This window comes from Dipodomys merriami, unplaced genomic scaffold (assembly GCF_024711535.1).
Source record: "Dipodomys merriami isolate MVZ:Mamm:240054 unplaced genomic scaffold, mDipMer1.0.p SCAF_42, whole genome shotgun sequence".
NCBI lineage: Eukaryota > Metazoa > Chordata > Mammalia > Rodentia > Heteromyidae > Dipodomys > Dipodomys merriami.
This window is the reverse complement of record NW_027205826.1, coordinates 4,606,087-4,628,211: the sequence shown is the minus strand read 5'-3', so window position 1 is coordinate 4,628,211 and position 22,125 is coordinate 4,606,087. Positions and strand designations below refer to the sequence as shown.

General features: G+C 38.0%; 1 protein-coding gene across 8 annotated transcripts in view; it reads right to left on the bottom strand.

Moving 5' to 3' along the window:
• The window catches only part of Helz (helicase with zinc finger), a 145,615-nt gene that overhangs the window by 35,761 nt on the left and 87,729 nt on the right, over positions 1 to 22,125 (bottom strand). For 6 of the 8 annotated variants that reach the window (XM_069993111.1, XM_069993112.1, XM_069993109.1 and 3 more), the window contains 7 exons: positions 17,274 to 17,453; positions 16,691 to 16,795; positions 13,658 to 13,836; positions 8,501 to 8,619; positions 6,220 to 6,365; positions 4,386 to 4,533; positions 1,235 to 1,418 (listed from right to left, as the gene is read on the bottom strand). In XM_069993111.1, coding sequence (XP_069849212.1) covers positions 1,235 to 1,418; positions 4,386 to 4,533; positions 6,220 to 6,365; positions 8,501 to 8,619; positions 13,658 to 13,836; positions 16,691 to 16,795; positions 17,274 to 17,453 — 1,061 coding nt within the window. The remainder of the gene's footprint in view (positions 1 to 1,234; positions 1,419 to 4,385; positions 4,534 to 6,219; positions 6,366 to 8,500; positions 8,620 to 13,657; positions 13,837 to 16,690; positions 16,796 to 17,273; positions 17,454 to 22,125) is intronic. The other 2 variants (XM_069993114.1, XM_069993115.1) reach the window with 2 other exon arrangements.

Below are 22,125 nucleotides of genomic sequence, written 5' to 3'. Positions count from 1 at the left end.
ATCAACATACCATTACCACAAAGTTCCTTTCTCAGTATCCACCCAGACACATAGAAAGCAAAGTCCTGATTTGGATATCAGTACTCATAGCAGCAATGTTTACAATAACTAGGGGTGAGATCCAACTGACTGCAGACATTTACTAAATACAAAGAATGAATATGTGTGCAATGACTTATTCAGCCTTAAAAGGCATGAAATTCTGACACGTTACAATACAGATGACCTTGAAGATATTATGCCAGTGAAACCAGCTGCCAGTCACAAAAGAAGAAATGCAACTCTGAAATCTGAAATACTGAAACACTTCTGATTCCAAGCACTTCAGGTAAGAATACTTAATGTGTACTCAATGACGCCACTTATGCAAAGTACCTAAAATAGTTAAAATTCAGAGAGACAGGAAGTAGAATGGTGGTTGCCAGAGGCTGGGGAAAGAAGAATGAGAAGTGTAAGGAGTGTAGTTTCAATGTGGGAAGACAAAGGAAATTCTGAGGAAGGTTGGTGGGTGACTACCTGCGCACGCAGATGTACTTCACAATCATAGGAAAGTGGCTAAAGTGGGATATTTTATATTACAGACATAACATTGCACTATCAAAACAGGGTTTCAGATGTTTCTGCCAACTTTTATAGTTAGATAGCCCCAGACTCCACCGAACAAAAAGGTTCCTTCCCTGAAGCAGTGTCGACCCTGCCTTGAGCCAACCTGTGCAGACACAGCTTATTGCCCAAAGAAATGCTGTAGAGGCTCATTAGTACTTGAAGTAATCTACACACAGATTCTCTTATTCTATGAAAAGTCTCCTAAACATTTTCTTTTTGCCAGGACTGGGGCTTGAACTCAGGGCCTGGATGCTCTCCCTGAGATTCTTTTGCTCAAGGCTAGCACTCTACCACTTGAGCCACAGCTCCACCATTTCCAGCTTTTTCTGCATATGTGGTACTGAGGAACTGAACCAGGCTTCATACATGATAGGCAAGCACTGTACCACTAAGCCACATTCCCAGACCCAAAGATTTTTTAATAAGTTTAAGGTTAGCCTTTTAGTCTTCCTTGGACCAAACAATACTATTTGTTTCAATCATGCCTAACTCTTATGCTATGTTTTAGACTGTTTAAAAAGAAAAAAAAAAAAAACCTAAGATCTTTTGCAGAGTTAAAAATCAAATGTGAGTTCTCTTTTAAGATACAAGAATCTGAATAACTTAATGTATGCTAATTAATACTTACCTTGTACATTGAGCACCCTTTCCACATTAACATCAGATAGTCTTTTTTTTCGAAGTTCAGCTCGTATCCTAAACACTTGATCAGCATATGGAGTCACCACACCAATACTGCCATCGTCTAACTTCCCCCATGCCACTGGCCACTTCCTTCTTAACTCTTCTACACGTTCCACCACTTCAAATACCTTTAGACAAACACATACATGGTAAAGTTATCCACCAGTAAAGTATCACCAGTATTTAGGCAAAGAATATGGTAACTGAAATAGATTTATGTGAACACAAAAGAAAAATAATTTTTCCAACAGTAACATTCTATAATAATGCAAAGAGTGAAAAAAAAAAAAAAGAAAGAAAATCAGAGACAATGTAATTGGCAACTGGCCTCATCCTTCTGCCTCCTTCTTGAAGGGAAACAGTTTAAGTGGCTGCTTAGGGAGGAGAAGAAAGATAGGAAAGCAGAGGCCAAGTCTCCACCTCCCAACGTTTCTCAGTCCACTCCCTCCAGATGAGGCCAATGAAACTAACCAACCAGAAGATCCCTGTCATAAACCACTGAGTCCCAAGTCCCAGCAGGACAGATGTAGCATCATGCCCTCTCCCACTGACATAACCAGCAGACCAACTAACAGCTATCAACTGACACCAAACCCAGGTGGGACAATGACAAATTCTGATCAGATCAGAACCAGACTTGCAGAATTCACTGCCTTCCTGAGGCACAAACTCAGCCAGCCCATTTCATTACCGTTACAACAAAGGAACATCACAATTTATACAACTGAATTTTTTGGATCCTGCTTACTAGATTTATGGTAGTGATTTTAGAATATATGCTCTCTCTTTTTCCTTTGGATGGTAGTGGGGATAAAAACAAGGGTTTTATGCAAACTTTGGCAAGCCTGGTTCTAGCTCTTGAGCCACACACCTTACCAGGTTTGACCTATTTTAACTCAATGAATTGACCACACACTTTCAGTGTTTGACAAAGTGGGAGATATAAAGATTAATAAAACATGTTCTAAAATTTAAGAAAAAAAAACAACCCGTTCTTTGCATACGAAATCACTGTCTATATAGAAAATAATGCTAATTTTATTTATATTTAGATCTAATTAGGACTATTCTCTAAACACACACACACACACACACACACACACACACACACACACACACACGCGCGCGCGCGCACACACTTAATCCAGAGTAAGACAATACTCTAGAGACATACAGCATTGGGAGAAAGTTTAAAAGATGTCATTTAAGTACAGTATTTGCTATTTATTAATGAAAATTATTGGAGCTTACACTGTTAAATATTCTTAATAACCTTTGACAGTTTTTATCTTCTCAAGGCCTTGAGAATTACTGGATAGGAAGCCATTCCCCTTCCTAGATACAAACTTAATGAATGACAGAGTTAAGTCTATAGTCGTCCTATTGATACAATGACTCAACAGCAAGTACCCAGGCCTTAAGCTCAAGCCCCAGGACTGGCCAAAAAAAAAAAAAAAAAAAAAAAAAAAAGCCCAGCCTATAACATTCTACTGTATAAATATGCCTAGACTAGTAGACTGGTATTGAGCTTTAGTCAGCTTTTACCTCCTGTATAAAGCTCCTAGGGCAATGTGCCATAGACTTTTAGATAATGGTGACTCACAGGACCCAAGAAATGTGAAAAACCATCCTCTGGTGGAGTTCAAGACCATCTGAAAATTCTCTGAAGTTACATGTCTAACTTGTTTTTTTTGAGACAATCTTGATTATGTGGCCCAGGCTAGCCTCAAACTCACAATTCTCCTCCCTCTACCTCCTAAATGCTAAGATTACCAATGTGTACCACCATCCAAGGCTGGCCTTTGTGTTTTCTTAATGTGGAAAAAAAAATTGTTTGTCTAAAAAAATGTCTGCATCAGATTCAAATCCAGGAAGATGTGCTTTATGTATCCTATAGAGCAAAGGTTTCCTGGAAAACAGCATATCACTGTGAAGGAACAAGTAACTTGGGTTGAGAAACTGAGCCTCTGGCAAACATAACTCTGCCTCAGGATCAGCGTTAATTAGGACCCAGCTATGATCCTGGTGCCACAGCAGGACCGCTCAGCCTTCTGAATTCCATGTCCTTTTTGTCACTCTCTGTCAGCACTCCCATCCCCTGTATAAGGCTAGTTTTCAGGCCAGTGGTTTCCAACCTGAGTAGTAAAACAACAAAAGAGATCCCTGGAGTCATTTCCAATATTTCAAATAGAAAAGAACCTTTTCCTAAAATTAAATGGCGCAGACTAATGAAAATGTCAAGTTTCTTGGCCATGGGCTAGGATTTTCTCAAGAAGTACAGATAGTTTTCTTGTACTGACTTCTAACTATAACCCTCTGATCAATTTTTAAAGGCAAAGAGTCACTATTACATAATAAGACATTTCTCTGTAAACAAAATGGATAGTGACCGCAGAGATCAGAGAACAGGAAACAGTTCCCTAAAGGCAACCATGCACTCCAGACTCCTCCAAGTTTCTTAGTGTCTCCTGTGAAAGCCAAAATCTTGATCACGAGGCCTCTGCTGGCTCCTAAAGGCCACCATGATTTCTGATTGCTGCCTACTGTCACTCATCCCCCACATTCTTTCCAATAGCCAGGAGTTAGAAGAGAGCTATGTCAGTTGGAGCACATAATGATACAGCAAACAAATCATCATTTGCTGTGTGATCATCCAGATCACAAGATCTCTGGAGCACAGGATTCTGTAGCTCAAGTCTTACTTCCTTTGATTATGTACTATAAAATTTAACTAGTCTAGACCACATGTCAAAAACAATAATAATCTATAAATGGATATTGGGTTCTTTGAAAATGAAATCTTGTATTTTATCATTGAGATAAGAAGCAAATCAACTTATTTCCTGTAGGATATTCATCTATAAGCCAAGTATGAGAAAGTATAAAAATTTACATACTACTCATTACCTTACTCATATAACTGTAACCCCTCTGGTACAGTATTTTTACAATATAATATATATTTTTAAAAGTTTACATCTACTTCCTTATAAATGAAACCAATACAATATATTGTCAATTTTAAATGAATGTTAAGGAAAATCCTGTTATGTGTTTGGGAAAATGATAGCAATTTGCACAAAGTACAAAGGTACCTCTGCATTATTATAAAAAGCTGTGCTGTTTTTTTCTTGCACATCTTCTCCTCGTGCTGTGAAGAATGTTAGTGGATAAAAATCCTTATGTGCTGGTTGTTTTCCACTGGCCATCAGCTTACCCTCATAGAAGAGCTCAGAGGTATAACTGCACAGAAAAAGAAGAGGAAAGCGTAATCGATCACCAAAATTAATCTCAACACACACATAGTCATTAATTCTAATAATACTGCTTTATGTTCATGATTAATTTCTATCTAAACATGTAATACTTACCACTGAATTTTTTAAGGTTTTTGGTTTGTTTTCTTGTGCTGAGAACAGAACCCAAGACCCTATATATTTTAGGCACATGCATCATCACTGAGTTATACCAATATCCCCAAGCACAGAAAACACATACAATAATTTCTCAAAAAATGATAGCAATAATGATAGTGAAGACTCCTGGAACACCACTGTTAAATGGTAAAATAGGAAGGCAAAATATAGAAAGAAAAGAAATAAATGACAACAGTTCAGTAGTGGTTCAGATTTTTGCTCTTTGAGAAAACATGCTACCAAGTGTGCTCTTCCAGTTACTATATACTTCTCCACTTGTGTACCACCTAACTTTTTTGGTAACAATGGGCCTCATATCAGACACTGTTCTTTTCACACACTAGGACATTACACCACACTGCCTTCTTCACACATCTGTGATGATGCTGGGATAAAACTAATTGGGCACAGTTGTATAGAAGTAGAGCCCATACAATTATGTACAGTACATCACACCTAATGATGACTATCAACGACTGTTACTCTTTCTGTACTGGTTACATTTTCTCAATGTTCTATCATCTGTAGTCCCTCTTGCACTTACAAAACCATGCACTGCAAAGTAGTATTGCTGTGCTATACCAGGCGCACCACATCTCCGAATACATGGAAAAGTCAAAACAATTGAATGACCTACTCCCTTTAGGTTTGTGTACATGCACTCTATGCTCTTCCCATGATGAAAAACTCCTAGTGACGCTCTCTTAGAAGGTGTCCATCCTAAGTGATGCCGGCCTATGCATGGCCACTGAAACAATGCAGGGCTGCAGGATATTCAAGTCTCCCACTGTAACAAGAGGGCACTTTACTGAAGAAGATGCCAGCGAGGTTGCAGCAAATGGCTGGGAGCCACAAACGTTGGGTCACAAATTGACATACTAGTAATGTTTTATCTGTTCAACTGTTTTTGGTAACACCTAAAAATGATTTCCATATGGATGTCATGATGTTGTTAAATTTTATCTAGCTTTTAAAAAGTTGAAGTTTCTGATGGGGTTAATAAATGGAAAGGAACAAATGAGGTTTCTGGAGTGCCAACAAAAATCTGTTTTTACAAGGGGATGCTGGTACAGGCTGTGTTCAACTAGGATTATCATTGAGCTGTCACTTAGGAAATACTGCTTTTTAAAGTTACATGCTAGATTTAATAGAAGTCTTCAAAAGCTCATTAATACGTGCCACAGCTCCCCTCTCTCCCTTCCTTTCAATCTTTTAAAATAGATTCATTGTATAACACGGCCACACATCTGATAACCCATTATAAGCTTTGTTGATATGTTTCAATTATGCATACTGATTATACCTTTACTCACAGAAAAATATTCAGTGCCTTATTTTCTGAAAAAAAATCACAACTCTAACTTTTATTCTTTTAAAATCCTAGAATTAAACATTTGCAACACTAGGGACTCCACATTATTTGTTGGAAATAGCCTGTCCCTAGTCACCTGGTGCCTTGAGTTCCCGCCCAGAGACCACGGAGAGTGTCAATCAGAGGGCAGGTCACACCTACTTGATGATAGCTTCATGGGAGCGGTAGTTCTCACACAGGAGGATCCTACATGGAAACTCGGCAGGGTAATGCTCATAGAGGCGATCAAGTAATGAAACGTGAAGGTTTCTCTCCCTGGCAAACTCGCTGTAAACAAAAGGACTGAGCTGTAACAGACAAACATATAGAGAAAATTTAACTGAGTATGAAGTTCATTTCACCAAAATCAATCAATTATTTAAAATAAGGAACTCAGGCTACATGTGGTGACACACAATGATAATCCCAGCATTCCAAAGGCAGAGAGGAGCATAAATTCCAAGCCAGACTGGGCTACATAAAACTCTGCATCAAGGGGCTGGGAAGGTGGCTCCGTGGTAGAGTGCTTGCCTTGCATGCCTGAGGCCCTGGGTTCGATTCCTTAGCACCACATAAGCAAAAAGAAAAAAGCCAGAGGTGGCGCTGTGGCTCAAGTGGTAGAGCACTAGCCTTGAGCTGAAGAGCTGAGGGACAATGCCCAGGCCCAGAGTTCAAGCCCCACAACTGGACCAAAAAAAAAAAAAAAAAAGAAAAGAAAACTCTGCGTCAAAAGTATTAATGAATGAAATAGCAAAATAACAAGCTAACGAGACATCAAGACTATGATTTTTTTTTTTGGGGGGGGGCGGGTGGAGGGAAGAGTGTACTAAGATTTGAACTCAGGGACCCAGTGCTCTATTACCATTAGCCCTCTTGGCTATTTTTAAACAGAGTATCCCTTTTGCCTCAGATTGTAATTCTCCTATCTCTTCTTCCCAGATAGATGAGATTATATAGGTGTCTGCCTCTATGCCTGGATTTTTTTTTTTAAGACAAGTTTTTATCTTTTTGGCCAGACTGGTCTCAAATCTCAATGGCCCTATCCCTGCCTTCCAGCATTGCATGGATTATAGGCATGTGCCCCTACTCTTGGCCCTAAGCAATTATTCTGAACACATAACAAAATAACCTTCTAGATCTCATGAAGTTTAAGGAGCCATTCTAGATTATACCTTTTACTGCAAACGAGCAAATTAAGCTAGTTTAGGCAAAGGAGCAAAAGCAGAACTCGTTAATTTACATTCTCTTCTTTCCTAGCTGTCTTGACAGATTGTAGGTGCAATCTTAATCAACTGTGGCAGAAGAAAAAGAAGTCTAAATTGCCACTTTGTAAAATAGATGTCTTTAAAAAAAATCTGTGTTTCTCTTCCTTATACATAGGTGTTTAAATAACATGAAATCTGACTAGTCTTTGAAATTTTGACTGTAATTTTTAATTAAGCTCTTTGTATCTGAGACCTAAAAAAATTAACCCTTCATGAAAACAGATTTTAGAGTCAGAACTGGAGACGTGTAGAAAGGATAAGTTTTATTCTCTAAGAAACAGTAGGATGGGTCATGGCAAAGTAATAGAGCACTTGTCTAGCCAGTGGAAGCCCTGGTTCAATCTCCAACACAGAAGAAAAGGAAAAGTAAGAGGGCTGGGGTGGTGGTGGAGGGGTAGCTTAGAGGAAGAGAGCTGCCTGCCTAGCATGTGGAAGGCCTTGGTTCAATGCTGAGTATCAGAGAGAGAGAGAGAAAAAAGTAAGGGCTGAATATTCATGTTATAAAAAAACAAACTTCAACTTAATAACCTAACCTTGTAAGATTGTTAGTCCTTACCTAGACAAACAGGGAATTAAAAAAAAAAAAAAGAGTAGTGGAATAGTCATTTTTCTTCAGAAATAGCAGTATTTTCACCATTAGTACAGAAATACAATACTTAAAAGCTGTAACACATGGCACAATTTCATAGGAAAAGGAGACCCCATTGTGTCTCTCTGTGCTCTGACCTCCTCTCTTAGTTTCACTTGCATTCTGATAGATAAACCTCCTGTTAAAGCAAAGGGAGATTACCGCCCCCTTTCGATCCCAGGCTGACATGAGCATCATGTGAAGCAAATGAAGACTGCCCTTGAGACCAGCAAGCCCAAATGGGTGCAACTTCCTGGACACCAGGAAGACTGTGCTGTTGGAATCCCTTCAGCACTTGCCTTTGCATTTTCCCTTTGTAATCTCAAGATTGCTACTGACAAGACAAAGGCCACCGAGAGATCAGCCTTCCCAATGTGCTATACTGAAACCTCCTTTCCCGTTCCATATGAATTTCTCCAGCTGTTTTCATGTGGGATGCATGGCCCAACATGGTTCTTCAGACCCCAAAAGCCAGAAACAGGATGTTTTAGGAAATAGAATATTAACAGTTAAAAGTTACTTTTAAGACAATGTCTGGCAGAGCACTTACCTGCATGTGATCACCAGCCAAAACAATCCGAGTGTTTTTAGCTGCTAATGCTAGAGGCATAATGGTTTCACACTCCATGGCCTGGGCAGCCTCATCTAACAGAATGTGTGTAAAGAACCCTAGAAAGAACAGTGAAAGACAACGAGGTGTTTTACAGCAGCAAAAATGGCAGGCATTGGTTTTGAGTCTACTAAGGAACAATTTTAACTTTGTTAATCTCAAAGTTAGCTAATGAGTACTTTTAAGGCCCATCCTCAATTAGATAATCATCCTAAATCATCACTAAAAAATAGTTTTTCACATAAATAGCCATTTGACTTAACAGATATGTAAATACATCTGGTAAAAACCACTCAAAGGCCAACAGTTAAATAAGTACAAATAGAAAAGACTATGGAGCTGGACACCAGTGGCTCACATCTATAATCCTAGCTACTCTGGAGACTGAGATGTGAGGATCACAGTTTGTAGCCAGCCTGGGCAGGAAAGTCCCTGAGCCTCTTATCTCTAAATAAATGCCAGAAAACCAGAAGCAGAGCTGTGGCTCAAAGTGGTAGAGTGCTAGCCTTGGGCGCCAAAGCTCAGGGACAGTTCCCAGGCCCTGAGTCCAAGCCCCACAACAAATGCAAGGATGAAAGAAAGGAAGAAAGGAAGTGGGGAGAAAGGAAGGAGGAAGGTAAGAAGGCAGGCAGGCAGGCAGGCAGGCAGGATCAGACTATGGAGACAGGAAATTACTGGGATTTGAAATCAGGGCCCACACTTGCTAGACTGGCAATTTTACCACTTAAGCCACGTCTCTTGTTTTTGCTGGCTATTTTTGAGACACAGTCTCATGAATTTTTCTGCCCAGACTGGTCTCAAAACATGATCCTTCTATTCTCCACTTTCCAAGTAGCTAGAATTACAGGCATGAGCCACTAGTGCCCAGCTAAGAAAAGATTTGTAAAGTGAAGAGTAGACAGCCATCGTGGCTCACAACTATAATCCTAGCTACTTGGGAGGTAGGTATGGAGAGGATCATGGATCAAGACCAGCTCTGGCAAAAAGTTAGTGAGACCCCATTTCAACAAACACTTCAGGCATGGAGGTACACAACTGTGATACCAGCTACATGGGAGGCAATGGTATGGAGATCACTGCCTGCCTAGTCCAATATGTGAGACCCTACCTGAAAAACAACATAAAGCAAAAAGGGTTGGGGTATGGCTCAAGTAGTAGAGAAGAGAAGGCCATGATTTCAATCCCTTGTACCACAAAGAAAGGACAAGATAGTGGCTTTTCACTAAAAGAAGAATAACCATACACTGACGACCTCATAGCTTTTTTGCTACTTGTCAAAATACCACAAGTATAATAATAGTAGCTCATAAGCATGAAAGCATGCACACTAGACATTGAAGAACATTATACCCAATATCTAATATAAAGGAAATAGTTATAACCTAACTTGGATTGACAATTGACTAATCTGTTTAGGTTCATATTTCACATACAACTATATGTCCCTTGATACAAATATATTCCAAGCAATGTAACATTGTATGAATATCAGACAACGTACTTACACGCATCTAAATGATTTATAGATACTGTGTGTGTATGTGTGCCTGAGGGGAGTGGGGAGCTTATTGCTGATAGGGCCACAATGAACAAAACAACACAAGAGAACGATGCAATCCAGAGACCCAGTGAACTTGAGGTGTGGTATTCCAGGGCAAACAATGAATGGGACACTGCTTTGTAACAAACTTCTGTGTAAGTAAAAGGAATACATTCTAAAATAATGATTAAAATGTGCAATGCAGCTAGGAACAGTGTGTCATGTGCCTGTGGTCCCAGCCACTCAGGAAATTGAGAAGGAAGAAATTCAAGGCCAGCCTACACAATAGAATGAAGCCTCATATCACACACACACACAAGCACACACAAGCACATACATGCATGTGCACACGAGCATACACACACACATAAACACATCTAGTAAATATAATAGTACAGTAAATACGTAAGTGTGGAACAGTCTTTTGTCATCATTATAGAATTATACACGCTTATCTCTTGGCACGCTGCATATGATACAACTGGAAAGCAGTAGGTTTGTTTCCACCAGCATCACTATACCAATTAAGTGATGTAATCTGTTGTGATTTTACCATGGTTACAGCTTTGTTAGACAGTAGGAACTTGTAATTCCATTATAAACACAGAACAACCATTATATATGGTTTGTCATTAATGAAAATTCATTATATGGTGGACGACCATATCATTTTTCTAGTCTAAGATCCTACTGTGGGTATCTGGTTTTTTTTTAATCATCATTTTTTGTCATTGTTTTTGTAATCACTGCAAAAATAGTGACTGTTACCAGATGTCAAAATTGTAACGTATCAACTGATCCCCAGATACAAATCTTCATAGAAGGAAACGTCCATCGTTGGGGCTGCTGTTGTGCTCACGTGAGGGCACGGAGCAGTACAGGAAGTGCGCACAGAGTGTACAGGAAGGAAAGGAAAGTCCCTTTGCTCCTTAGAGGGGAAAACCTGACAAAGGAAAAGCCCTATCACCATAATGCCAACTCCCCAGGTAGGAAAGTGGACCTGATCTTACTGTCATAGCAGAGATCACAGAGTGAAAGTACAAAAACTTGCCAGAGGTCACTGATGTACTGTTGCCTTCCCGTGTCTCTCTGAAGGAACCTAACTTCTATTTTGATCCCTATTTCCCTGCTATTGAGAATTCAACTTGCCAGGCACCGGTGCTCGCACCTGTAATCCAGACAACTCAAGAGGTTGAGATCTGAGGATTGCAGTTTGAAGCCAGCTCAGGCAACAAAGTCTATGAGTCTCTTTATCTCTAGCTGCCACAAAAAGCTGGAAGTGGAACTGTGGCACAAGTGGTAGAGTGTTATCCTTGAGTAAAAATGCTCAGGGCAGTACTAGGCTCTGAGTTCAAGTCCTAGGACTAGCACCAAAAAAAGAAAAATAATTTAACCTGTCTGTACAATGTTCTAATGCAAATTGTCTTTATGTTGGAAAACTACCAGTCACAACCACCTGCTAAGATAAATGGCTGTGGACCAGAGAGAGCACAGGCAGCACTGACTCATCTATACCACACGGCATAGGCAGGACATAATCACATGGGGTTTTTTCTCCCCACTGAGCAGAATATCTGCTTTTGGTTTATTTTTGTTTTTAGACAGGGTCTCATTATGTAGCCCAGGCTGGCCCCAAACTCAAACCTCTTGCCTCAGTCCCCGGAGAGCTGGGCATATAATCATAGACCACCATGCCTACCTTGTGTTTGTTCTAAAGAGTAAGAAAAATGACTATATAAACATGGGATCAAATTAGAAAACTGAGACTAATGAAAAATATGTTTTCATTAGGTAAAACTTTAATTAAATGGAGCTAGACGTCCATAAGGAACTGCATAAATCATGCAAATTGTTGACTACTACTTAAGCTACAAAAAGCAACCTGAATTAATCAAACTGACTTAGCTTGAGCCTTGGTTTTCTTATCTATAAAATAAGCCTTCATAGAATGTAAGAATTAAGTGAAATATAAACAACATCAAGACTGAAGACCTGATTTCCAAAAAGTTATGAGTCTACACTCAATTCCTTCAAAGCCATTCTTCCTTTCTTACAAATGATCCTAGTGTAGGTGGGTAAAGTTTTCATCTACATGGCAAATATGCATCATAATCATAAAGTAATGAGACTGATCGTTAAATGGACATACCAAAATTTACATTTCATATAGTGTTGTTCCAGTCAAAGAAGTCACTTGGGACGAAATATAACTCACTCCAATATGCTGCCACAGTTCAAAACATTTCTGAACCTCTGCTCTGTAAATGCCCTCACCAGCCAGCTATCAGCTGCATGCACAAGAAAACAGGTCTCATTACATTGGAGGCACGTCTGTTTTTCTTACTTCTTTTTAACCCCTAATGGATTGCCCAGGCTGATCAAACCACCTAATTCATCAGACACATCTCAGCTCTTTGAAGACTTTCTAAAATTACATCTCCCTTCAATTTAAAAAAAAAAAGAAAGAAAGAAAGAAAGAAAAGAAAAGAAAAAGAAAAAAGTTGGCCACCACTCTTTCCTTCAAGATAAACGGAAGTTTATCAGGAGCCTCCAGGTGTCTATATTCTGGGCCAGGTGCCAAGAAAACAAGGTGAAGAGAACAGGACTTGGGTGTTTAAAAGGATTTGTCACAGGTTCTGAAAGCAATTCCAAAAGGAGACAGTAAAAAAGTACATTGAGCGATGTCAACAATTATTATATGGTAGTAGCAAATTAGTTTCCTTTTAGTTCAAAGGAATACTATTTTTCCATGGGTAAGCTCAAAATATTTACCAGAACTTCTTATCTTATATCTGTATTTAAGTTAGGTTGATTTTACACAGTTCCAGTGTATAACCTTAAAGTCACAAAAAAAATTTAGTATAAATGTTTCTATACTATATAATACAAAAGCAATTTAAGACAAAAACCTGAGAAAATTGTAAAAAACAACACTGCCCAAATTTGAATTCTTAACAGATCTTAATAAAGAACCATTGCTTGGCCTTCAGAGAAAAGTGAATCAGCAGTCACAAAGTGTTCATACTAGAGTTGGCAAATTATTCCCAGTGAAGGGCCACCCAGTGTACATTTTAAATCTTGCAGGCCAGATGGTCTCTGCTGTAATGACTTAACTACTGCAGCACAAGGCAGCTGTCGACAAGAAATATGTAATGAGATGAGCATGGACAACCATGTTCCATCCAGTAAACTTTATTTACACAATCATCATGCCAGGTACCAGTGGCTCATACCTGAAATCCTAGCTACTCAGAAGGCTAAGATCTGGAAGACAGAGGTTTAGAGCCAGCTCTGCCAGAAAAATTCACTAGATTCCAACTCCAAAGCAACCAGTGAAAAAGCAAGGCTGGAGGTATGGCTCAGGTGGTAAAACATAAGCCAAGTACAAGGCCCTGAGTTCAAACCCCAATACCACCAGAACAAAACAAAACAATAAAACAACAATAGGCATCAAGCCAAATTGGCACATGGGCTATCATTTGCCCACACCTAGTCTAAACTGAATGTATAAGCCATGACCCTGTAAGACACAGGTTGTGTGTCTGGAATGGGCATACCAGGTTCAAGGTCCAGCTGACAGAGGTACTGGGAAGTGTTCAATGTCACCACCACCACTCGATGATTAAGAATATCTTCCTTCTGGGGCATCTGAAAGGTGGAATGTGCGCTGGAGATCAAACAGTACTGATGCACAACTGGGTGGACAGTCTTTACCCAGCGATTTCGGAAATATACCCTGTTAAAAAATGGTAACATTTCTGACTTACATTTAATAATATCTTAACAATATGTTTTATTGAAAGTTTAGCTAATACTATAAAAATACTTAAGTACTTTACACTGTCATTTTTGTGATAATTAAGATAGGCACCATTAATAAGGTCATTCAAAACCATCTAATATTTTTCAAATTCTGAGAATAGTGAAAAATGACAAATTCATAGTCAGAGGTTGCTCCATGGTAAAACACTTGCCTAGCATGTGTAAGACACTAGGTTCAATCCCCAGCAACAGGGGAAAAGTACTATATCTGATACCAATTAAGAAAAAAAAATAATTCTTTAAACAGTCAAATAATACAGTGACAAAATTTTAATTCATTGCAACCTTATTCATGTATTGAATTCATATGCAATAAATAAGCAATCAAATGGCTACTTCGAGTACTAAGAATCAGAAAGATCTGATCTAAGAATACCGATTTCTTTAAAGAGCTATCTAAAATAATAAATGCCTCCAATATGCCTAGAAAGCAGCAAATGCACTTTTCTTGAAAAGACAGCTTTCCTAGAGTTATTACTTTGCCAGAATAGATGCTGATCCTACATTGCTTTTCAAGTCGCATTATAATCCAAGTTAAAAATGAAACCAAGGGGTTGGGAATGTGGCATAGTGGTAGAGTGCTTTCCTACCATGTAGGAAGCCCTGGGTTCGAGTCCTCAATTCCACATAAACTGGCAAAAAAAAAAAAAGGGTGTGTGTGTGTGTGTGTGCGTGTGTGTGTGCGTGCGTGCGTGCGTGCGTGTGTGTGTGTGTGTGTGCATAGAGATAATCTTCATCCCAAATATTTTAACAAATACTTAGTTCTTCCTGGCAATGAACAGGATTTTGTAAATTTGAATCCTAAATACGCGTACTTAAAGATACCATACTCCCCCTATTTTTACACTATCACACTTTCCAAGGCATCATTTAGACTGCACAGTACAGAACAGACAGTAAATCCCTCATCAGCCTGACTCCCTGAAGACACCCATCCTTTCTCATGGTCACATGCAGGCACTTGGTGCCCTCTTGTGTTCCTTTCTTGGCATCCTACGACAACTCCACTATAAAGCTCATCTCCCCAATGCAGCTTGTCATTTTAATTTTTCAACTCCATCTCCCAAACATTTCATGTTCATTGTTCATCATGAGGAAAGTTACAATTAATATATATTAATCTGAGTCAATATAATCATAGGTGGTACTAATAAATCCTAAGAATTCAAAGCATTAATACTCTTAGGAAATATAGTTGCAAATTAATGCTTTTCCTAAACAGAAAAAGTACTGTGAAAATAAAAAGAAAACATCTGGAGAAGTCGGATGTTTTTCCTAGTTTTATTCTGTTTATTAAATAACATGAAACTTAAATCTGAATATATTGAGTATTTTTCCATTTTGCATTGAGCCAGTGAGACTTAAGAAATAGGAAGATCAGCTAGCAGGCAAGTTCCACATATGGGCCACTAACTACACATAAAATGTACTGGAACATAACTTGTTATTCTACATGTTTAGATGTACTCATTGCCTGTTGGATTACAGCTCATAAGAAGTAATTTTACATGGAACAAGGCCAACGTTACCTAGTAAAATGATAGATTTTAGTCATCAGCAACAATTCTTACCTCAAGTGTGAAATGGCCTAAGCTAAGTCAAACAAGATTTGAAAGCATTCTATTTAACTGTTCTAAACCAAGCACACCAAGGTAACTGAGACTGGTACATTTTCTACAACACACATAGACACAAGTTCTACCAACACAACAAATGAATGATCTATCTCCGTTAGCATCATCCTTCAATAAATGTGACATTTTAACCTACAGTAAGTAAATTCATTTGTTATTTTCTTATTAAATACAAATGTATTCTACTTAAGACAATGATATCTGTTTTGTCTTCTAGAGTAAAAACAAAATGTAGCATAAGAATCTATGTGAGAAGGCCAAACCACTGTCTTCTCTCTCATTTTCAATTTACTTCTAAAACCATTTAAATGGTTTTGGTTATGGTTCTTAAAATGTTATATTACATAATTTCAATTTTCCATGCCTAGGCTCAACTAGAAATAAAGAGTTAGTGAATTATGAGTCAAAGTGTGGTTAGAAATTAATTTTTTAACAATAATTTGAAGAACCTAGGCCATGATATATTAGTTGGTAAAATGGTAAAACTAAACATTAATTCATATAACAATGAAAGCAAATGGTGGCTTTATAATAAATATTTCATGATTATTTATTGTTTTCTGAAGAAAAGGATTTATCCTCCCATAATCCTCTATTTAGGTACATTTCTATTCAGAGGATCTCACTAGATTTTTCTAGCAAAAAGTGAATTGCAGTTAATGACATTATATTGCCGAACTCATTTTAGTATTTCATGTGCCTCTAATGTGTAGCTTCATGAAATTATCAAGATTACAATCAAATTGTATTTTCATATATAAACCATGACTACATGACCACTCAGCCATGTAAAAATATGCTAGCATTTCAACTAAATTAAATTCAATTTCAGTTAATCATATTTATATTATTTTATCATAATAGCTTTTAGATCTACTCAGGGTGTAACATTTTTACACATGAAACTTAAAAAAAGGATGTCTTTCTATATACTTAATGGTTAAGAAATTAATGGCCAAAGTTTTTACATTTTACCTTAATTTTAAATGATTTTTTTTCCAGGAGATATAACCTCCAAATGACAATACAGAGTTAAAGATTTGGGTATTTCCAAAGCTACTAAAATCTTTACAGACACCTTTTCTTAAGAATAACAAAGTATGATACAGATACATAATAAGCCTTAAAAAATACCTGAGAGGTCTTGCCTGGGGATTGCCTGCTTCTACATATGGATGTAAATAATCCTTTATGTAGAGATCAGCAGCACTATTAGAATGGGTGCAAATGAGAATCCTGCTGAAATAAATGGTGCAAATAAAAAGAATGATAAAACACAAAACTACTCAAGCAGTATAATACAAAAAAGGAGTGGCCATCTTACTAGTCCAATATCCCTTTCCCTTAACCTACCCAGCAGTCTCTAACGTTACTCAGTGACACCTTTAGGAATTTCTCCTAGTATAGCCTAAAAAGGAAGTTCCCCCAAACTATGATTAACCCTATATATAAAAATGTGATTTTTAATGAGCTCATTGGGCTCTAACATATATCACAACTCCCCAGCAAACTGGAAGTTTTATGGCTCTTTAGAAACTAACATTGTTTTCATGACCAATTTTTATAAACATTATGTTTTAAGAGGATTGAAATTTGCTTTAGGGGTTGCATTTTTCTATAATTTCTAGGAGCTAGATGAAAACTGTCATATGGCCCCTTATTTTTTATTTAAAAGAACATATAGCCCTGCTACCAAATATATCTCCCACCCCCTCACCTAGTCTCCTGCTGCTGCAGTATATGCTTGACAGCCTGAGCTAGCGTGAACGTTTTGCCTGTCCCATAGGGTCCGATGATAAGGACAGGCGGCAGCTGGATAGAAAGTGGAGTGGTAATGGCCAAGACAGCTTCTTTCTGTTTGGCGTTTAGTCGAGGGTCCAACTGTTCATCCCATTGTCTGTGAAAAATACAAATGTAACTTATTTAAGTCATATGCTTCTTAGTCATGAACACAACCTGACATGATACACAAGTATTCTGAATTTTACTGAGCCATTAAATCTACTGAAACAATAACACCTCAAACAACTGGTGCTTATTCTAAAACCACTATTTAGGAAATTTAAAACTAATCTTCTTTAGGCAACTAAGAAATCAAACACTTCTAGTCTGTTACTGCTACCTTCCTGAGTAGTAATAGCAACGTTTCAAAAACATCATTTGCCTGTCACATAAAAGCATCAAAGCAGCTGAGAAGTTGTATAAAAAATAAAATGCATAAAAAAACTAAATGAATTTCAATGATTAATCCATCGAAAGGCTTAAAACAAGAAAAATGCAGGAAAAAAACCTTGTATGTCCTTAGGAGACACTTTTTACAAAACATTAATTTAGAAAACAGCAAACACTTTAAAAAGTGTTTAAAAAGCCAAACAATACATTTTTCTAAAATGTCCATACACATAAATCATATACATGTCACAGTAACACAAATGGCTGTTTAAGATCTAGCTTGTTAGTGTCCCTTTTATGACTTGGCTGTTTTGAACATTTAAATGGGCAGCAGATGCTGAAACAGATCAAACAAAGTGGAGAATAAACAGTATCCTTTCCAAATCTATAATTAAAATACTAAATATTGTCGCAACTATGATAAAAATGACAGAGATGTGAACCAAAATAAGAAGGATATGTAAAAGAGATTCTTAGAAAATTTCTAACATGCCTAAATGATGATCCCAAAATAGGAGAAAGGAATTTAGCTATCTCTGTAAGGCTGCATTCTACTTAATCTGAAGCTAGTTTTATTTATATATATATATATATATATATATATATATATATATATATATATATATACATCTTAATATTTTCCATTTTTAATTACTTAATGCCACTATGAGAGATCATCTCAAACCTAAAAAATTCTTTAAAAATGCAGCTGGGTTAGCCAGGCGCCGGTGGCTCACACCTGTAATCCTAGCTACTCAGGAGGCTAAGATCTAAGGATCACGGTTCAAAGCCAGCCAGGGCAGGAAGGTCCATGAGACTCAGAAAACCAGAAGTGGTGCTGTGGTTCAATTGGTAGAGTGCTAGCCTTGAGCTGAAGAGCTCAGGGACAGCACCCAGAGTTCAAGCCCCATGACCGACCAAAAAAAAAAAAAAAACCAGCTTGGAAAATAACCTTTATTATTACTTATTTTTCTTAACTTAAAACAAAAAGAACATTAAAAAGGAGCCAAGCGCCAGTGGCTCACACCTGAATTCCTAGCTACTCAGGAGGCTGAGATCTGAGGATCACGGTTCAAAGCAAGCCCAGGCAGAAAAGTCCATGAGACTCTTATCTCCAATAAACCACTAGAAAACCAGAAGTGGCACCATGGCTCAAGTGGAAGAGTGCTAGCTAGCCTTGCGCTGAAGAGCTGAGGGACAGCACCCAAGCCCAGAGTTCAAGCATCATGACCAACAAAAACAAACAAAAAGGAAGGAAGGAAGGGAGGGAGGGAGGGAGGACAAAATGAGCTTTATGCAGTTGCCCTAGATGTCCCGAAGCCAGGTTATTAACAGTTCACTTCATTGAAATTCTGCCAGTACCTAAAAATAATCTTCTAGAAATGAAGAAAATGATCACTAAGTCCAGACTTGATGTATGTGACAGATACTAGGAATGATTACCCCAAAACCATTCACAATGCTCTTTTCCTCTGCCTTCTCTAGAGCAACCATGAGACAACATAAGAAGAAAAGCCAGGGCTGGGAAGGTGGCTCAGTGGTAGAGTGCTTGCCTTGCACACATGAGGCCCTGGGTTCAATTCCTCAGCACCACATAAGCAGAAAAAGCCAGAAGTGGCACTGTGGCTCAAGTGGTAGAGTGCTAGCGTTGAGCTGAAGAGCTGAGGGACAGTGCCCAGGCCCAGAGTTCAGGCCCATGACTGACCAAAAAAAAAAAAAATAAAGAAGAAAAGCCACTGCGGGGCGGTGGCTTACACCTTTAATCCTAAGTACTGAAGAGGCTGAGATCTGAGGATCACGGTTCAAAACAAGCCCAAGCAGAAAAGACTGTGAGACTCTCTTATCTCCAATTAACCACCAGAAAACCAGAAGTGGTGCTGTGGCTCAAGCAGGAGAGCACTGGCCTTAAGCTGAAGAGTACAGGGATAGTGCCCAGGCCCAGAGTTCAAGCCCCATGACCGACCAAAAAAAAGAAAGAAAGAGAGAGAGGGAGGGAGGGAGGGAGGGAGGGAGGGAGGGAGGGGGGAGGGGAGAGGGGAGGGGAAGGGGAGGGAGGAAAGAGAGAGAGAGAAAGGAAGGAAGGAAGGAAGGAAGGAAGGAAGGAAGGAAGGAAGGAAGGAAGGAAGGAAGGAAAGAAAGAAAGAAAGAAAGAAAGAAAGAAAGAAAGAAAGAAAGAAAGAAAGAAAGAAAGAAAGAAAAAGCCATATGTTCCACTGGCAGAGAGCAGAAGGGAATCTCAGGACTCTACAGCACTGCTGTGCCCCTGCCCTCACCCCTGGCCACATACCTCTAGGCTTAATAATTCTGGTCCCCCATTAAGACAGAAAACAGCAACTTGTATTCAGAACGGATCACTATGATTCTTTGATACCTGCATCAGATGGTTAACTGCATATAAACATATATTTATATAAAGTAAAACATTCACATAAAAATGTTTGGAAAATTGTGGTTGAAAGTTAATTGTGTTTAGTTTATATTATGTAATGCCCACAGGATTATAGAAAAAAATAGGTATTACTTGACCACTAGATATTTTTCAAAACAAACCATTCAAAATCCATCCTAATCATTCAAATCTGGGGATCCAATAAATTTGATAGCAGCAGGGAAAATATATGCGTAAGTACAAATCTAAGAGATTAATGACAAACTTACAAGTATAATTCTGCAATGTAAAGGTCTCTATGTTTTGAGTTTGTGACTACTCCACAGTACTGTGAAATGTATGAAATCTATGTAATCACCTAATCTCAATTTTTTTTTTTAAAAAAATGAGAGAAGGGATGGGTTTAGGAGCACTGGGTAACAATGTTGTTAGACACCTTGTAATCATATACTGTTTTGTAGAATGGTAACTTCTTTGTACAACTACTTAAAGATAATAATAATTTAAAAAAAGTTGGGGCTGGGTAGGTGGCTCAGTGGTAGAGTGCTTGCCTTACAGGCATGAGGCCCTGGGTTCGATTCCTCAGCACCACATAAGCAGAAAAAGCCGGAAGTGTAGCTGTGGTTCAAGTGGTAGAGCACTAGCCTTGAGCTTAAGAGCTGAGGGACAGTGCCCAGGCCCAGAGTTCAAGTCCCCACTACCAACAAAATAAAACAAAATTTAAAAAAATAAAATAAAATAAGTTTCAAAAAAAGTCTCTATTTTTTTTAATCCACCTAGTTTATCAATTATTTCAGTGTAAATGCTTACTCCAGAGATCTGAAATTATCACTGTCCATCATCTGTGTAATTTCTAGTACTGAATACTGAATTTGTAAAGAAAGCCAATGATTAAAATAATTTTTCTTTACCACACCACCATTTAATAAGGGAAAGGTTTATAATACTACATTTCATGAATCATCTTTGATTTTCACAATTAAAAAAAAAATCAAGTCTTCCCAAATGTTTTCTAAATAAAACTTAAAAACTATTTTATTTTCAGAACCACATTAATTCAAGGTCCTTTCCCTAATGCATTGTTAGCATTTATAGACATGTTTAAGAAGAAATTCTCAACCTCATTTATCTATCTACATTGTATATTATTCCAGAAAATATTTTAAATGGCTTGTTTTTCAGCATCTTACTAGATCTAGAACCTTCCAACTACTATACTATACTATATTATACTATACTATACTGGTGTGAAGTCTTTTCTGCTACTAACATTTTCTTGTTACTTTTTTAGTTAACATAGTAGTGTTTGAGGATTATATGTAATTTTCAGAAGTAAGCATTTCAAGTAAAATTACCAAACAGTTTACTGCTGTGGCCTCCTATTTGAAAATCTAGGTGGTTTTTTTTTTCCTGTAAACTTGAAATTCCAATTTAAAATGTCAAATATTAGTAATGTGCAAGACCTACAGGAGTTTAAGACAGCATCTTAGAATGACAAAGCTCAGTCTAGAGAGAAAAGTAGACATACATACATACAACTGACAACAATCAACTGAAGAGTAGAGCACCAGTGGCTCATGCCTGTAATCCCAACTACTCAGAAGGCTATCTGCAGGGTCAAGGTTTGAATTCAAACCACACAGAAAAGTTCACAAGACCATATGTCCAAAAAACTCAGCAAAAAATAGGACCGGAAAGTTTAGCAAGATGAGTGAGAATGAGTTCGAGTTCACATACCAGTTCCATCAATAACAATAATTTTTAAAACTGGAAAGAAATTGTGCTTAAAAGTGAAAGCTGTCAATCACTCTTAAGCATTTGTTGAAACAATGAAGGAATAGTCATGGTCATCTACTTAAAGGACAGTACTTGAGCTGGACAAAATATTAAAGGACAGGGAATTCTTCAACAGACAATTCAAGGCAAAGATCCTTTGAAACTGGAGACCACATAAAGATGAGACAGGGCTGGGGAAGGAAGAGACCAAAAGTCCTATTATAGGTTAATA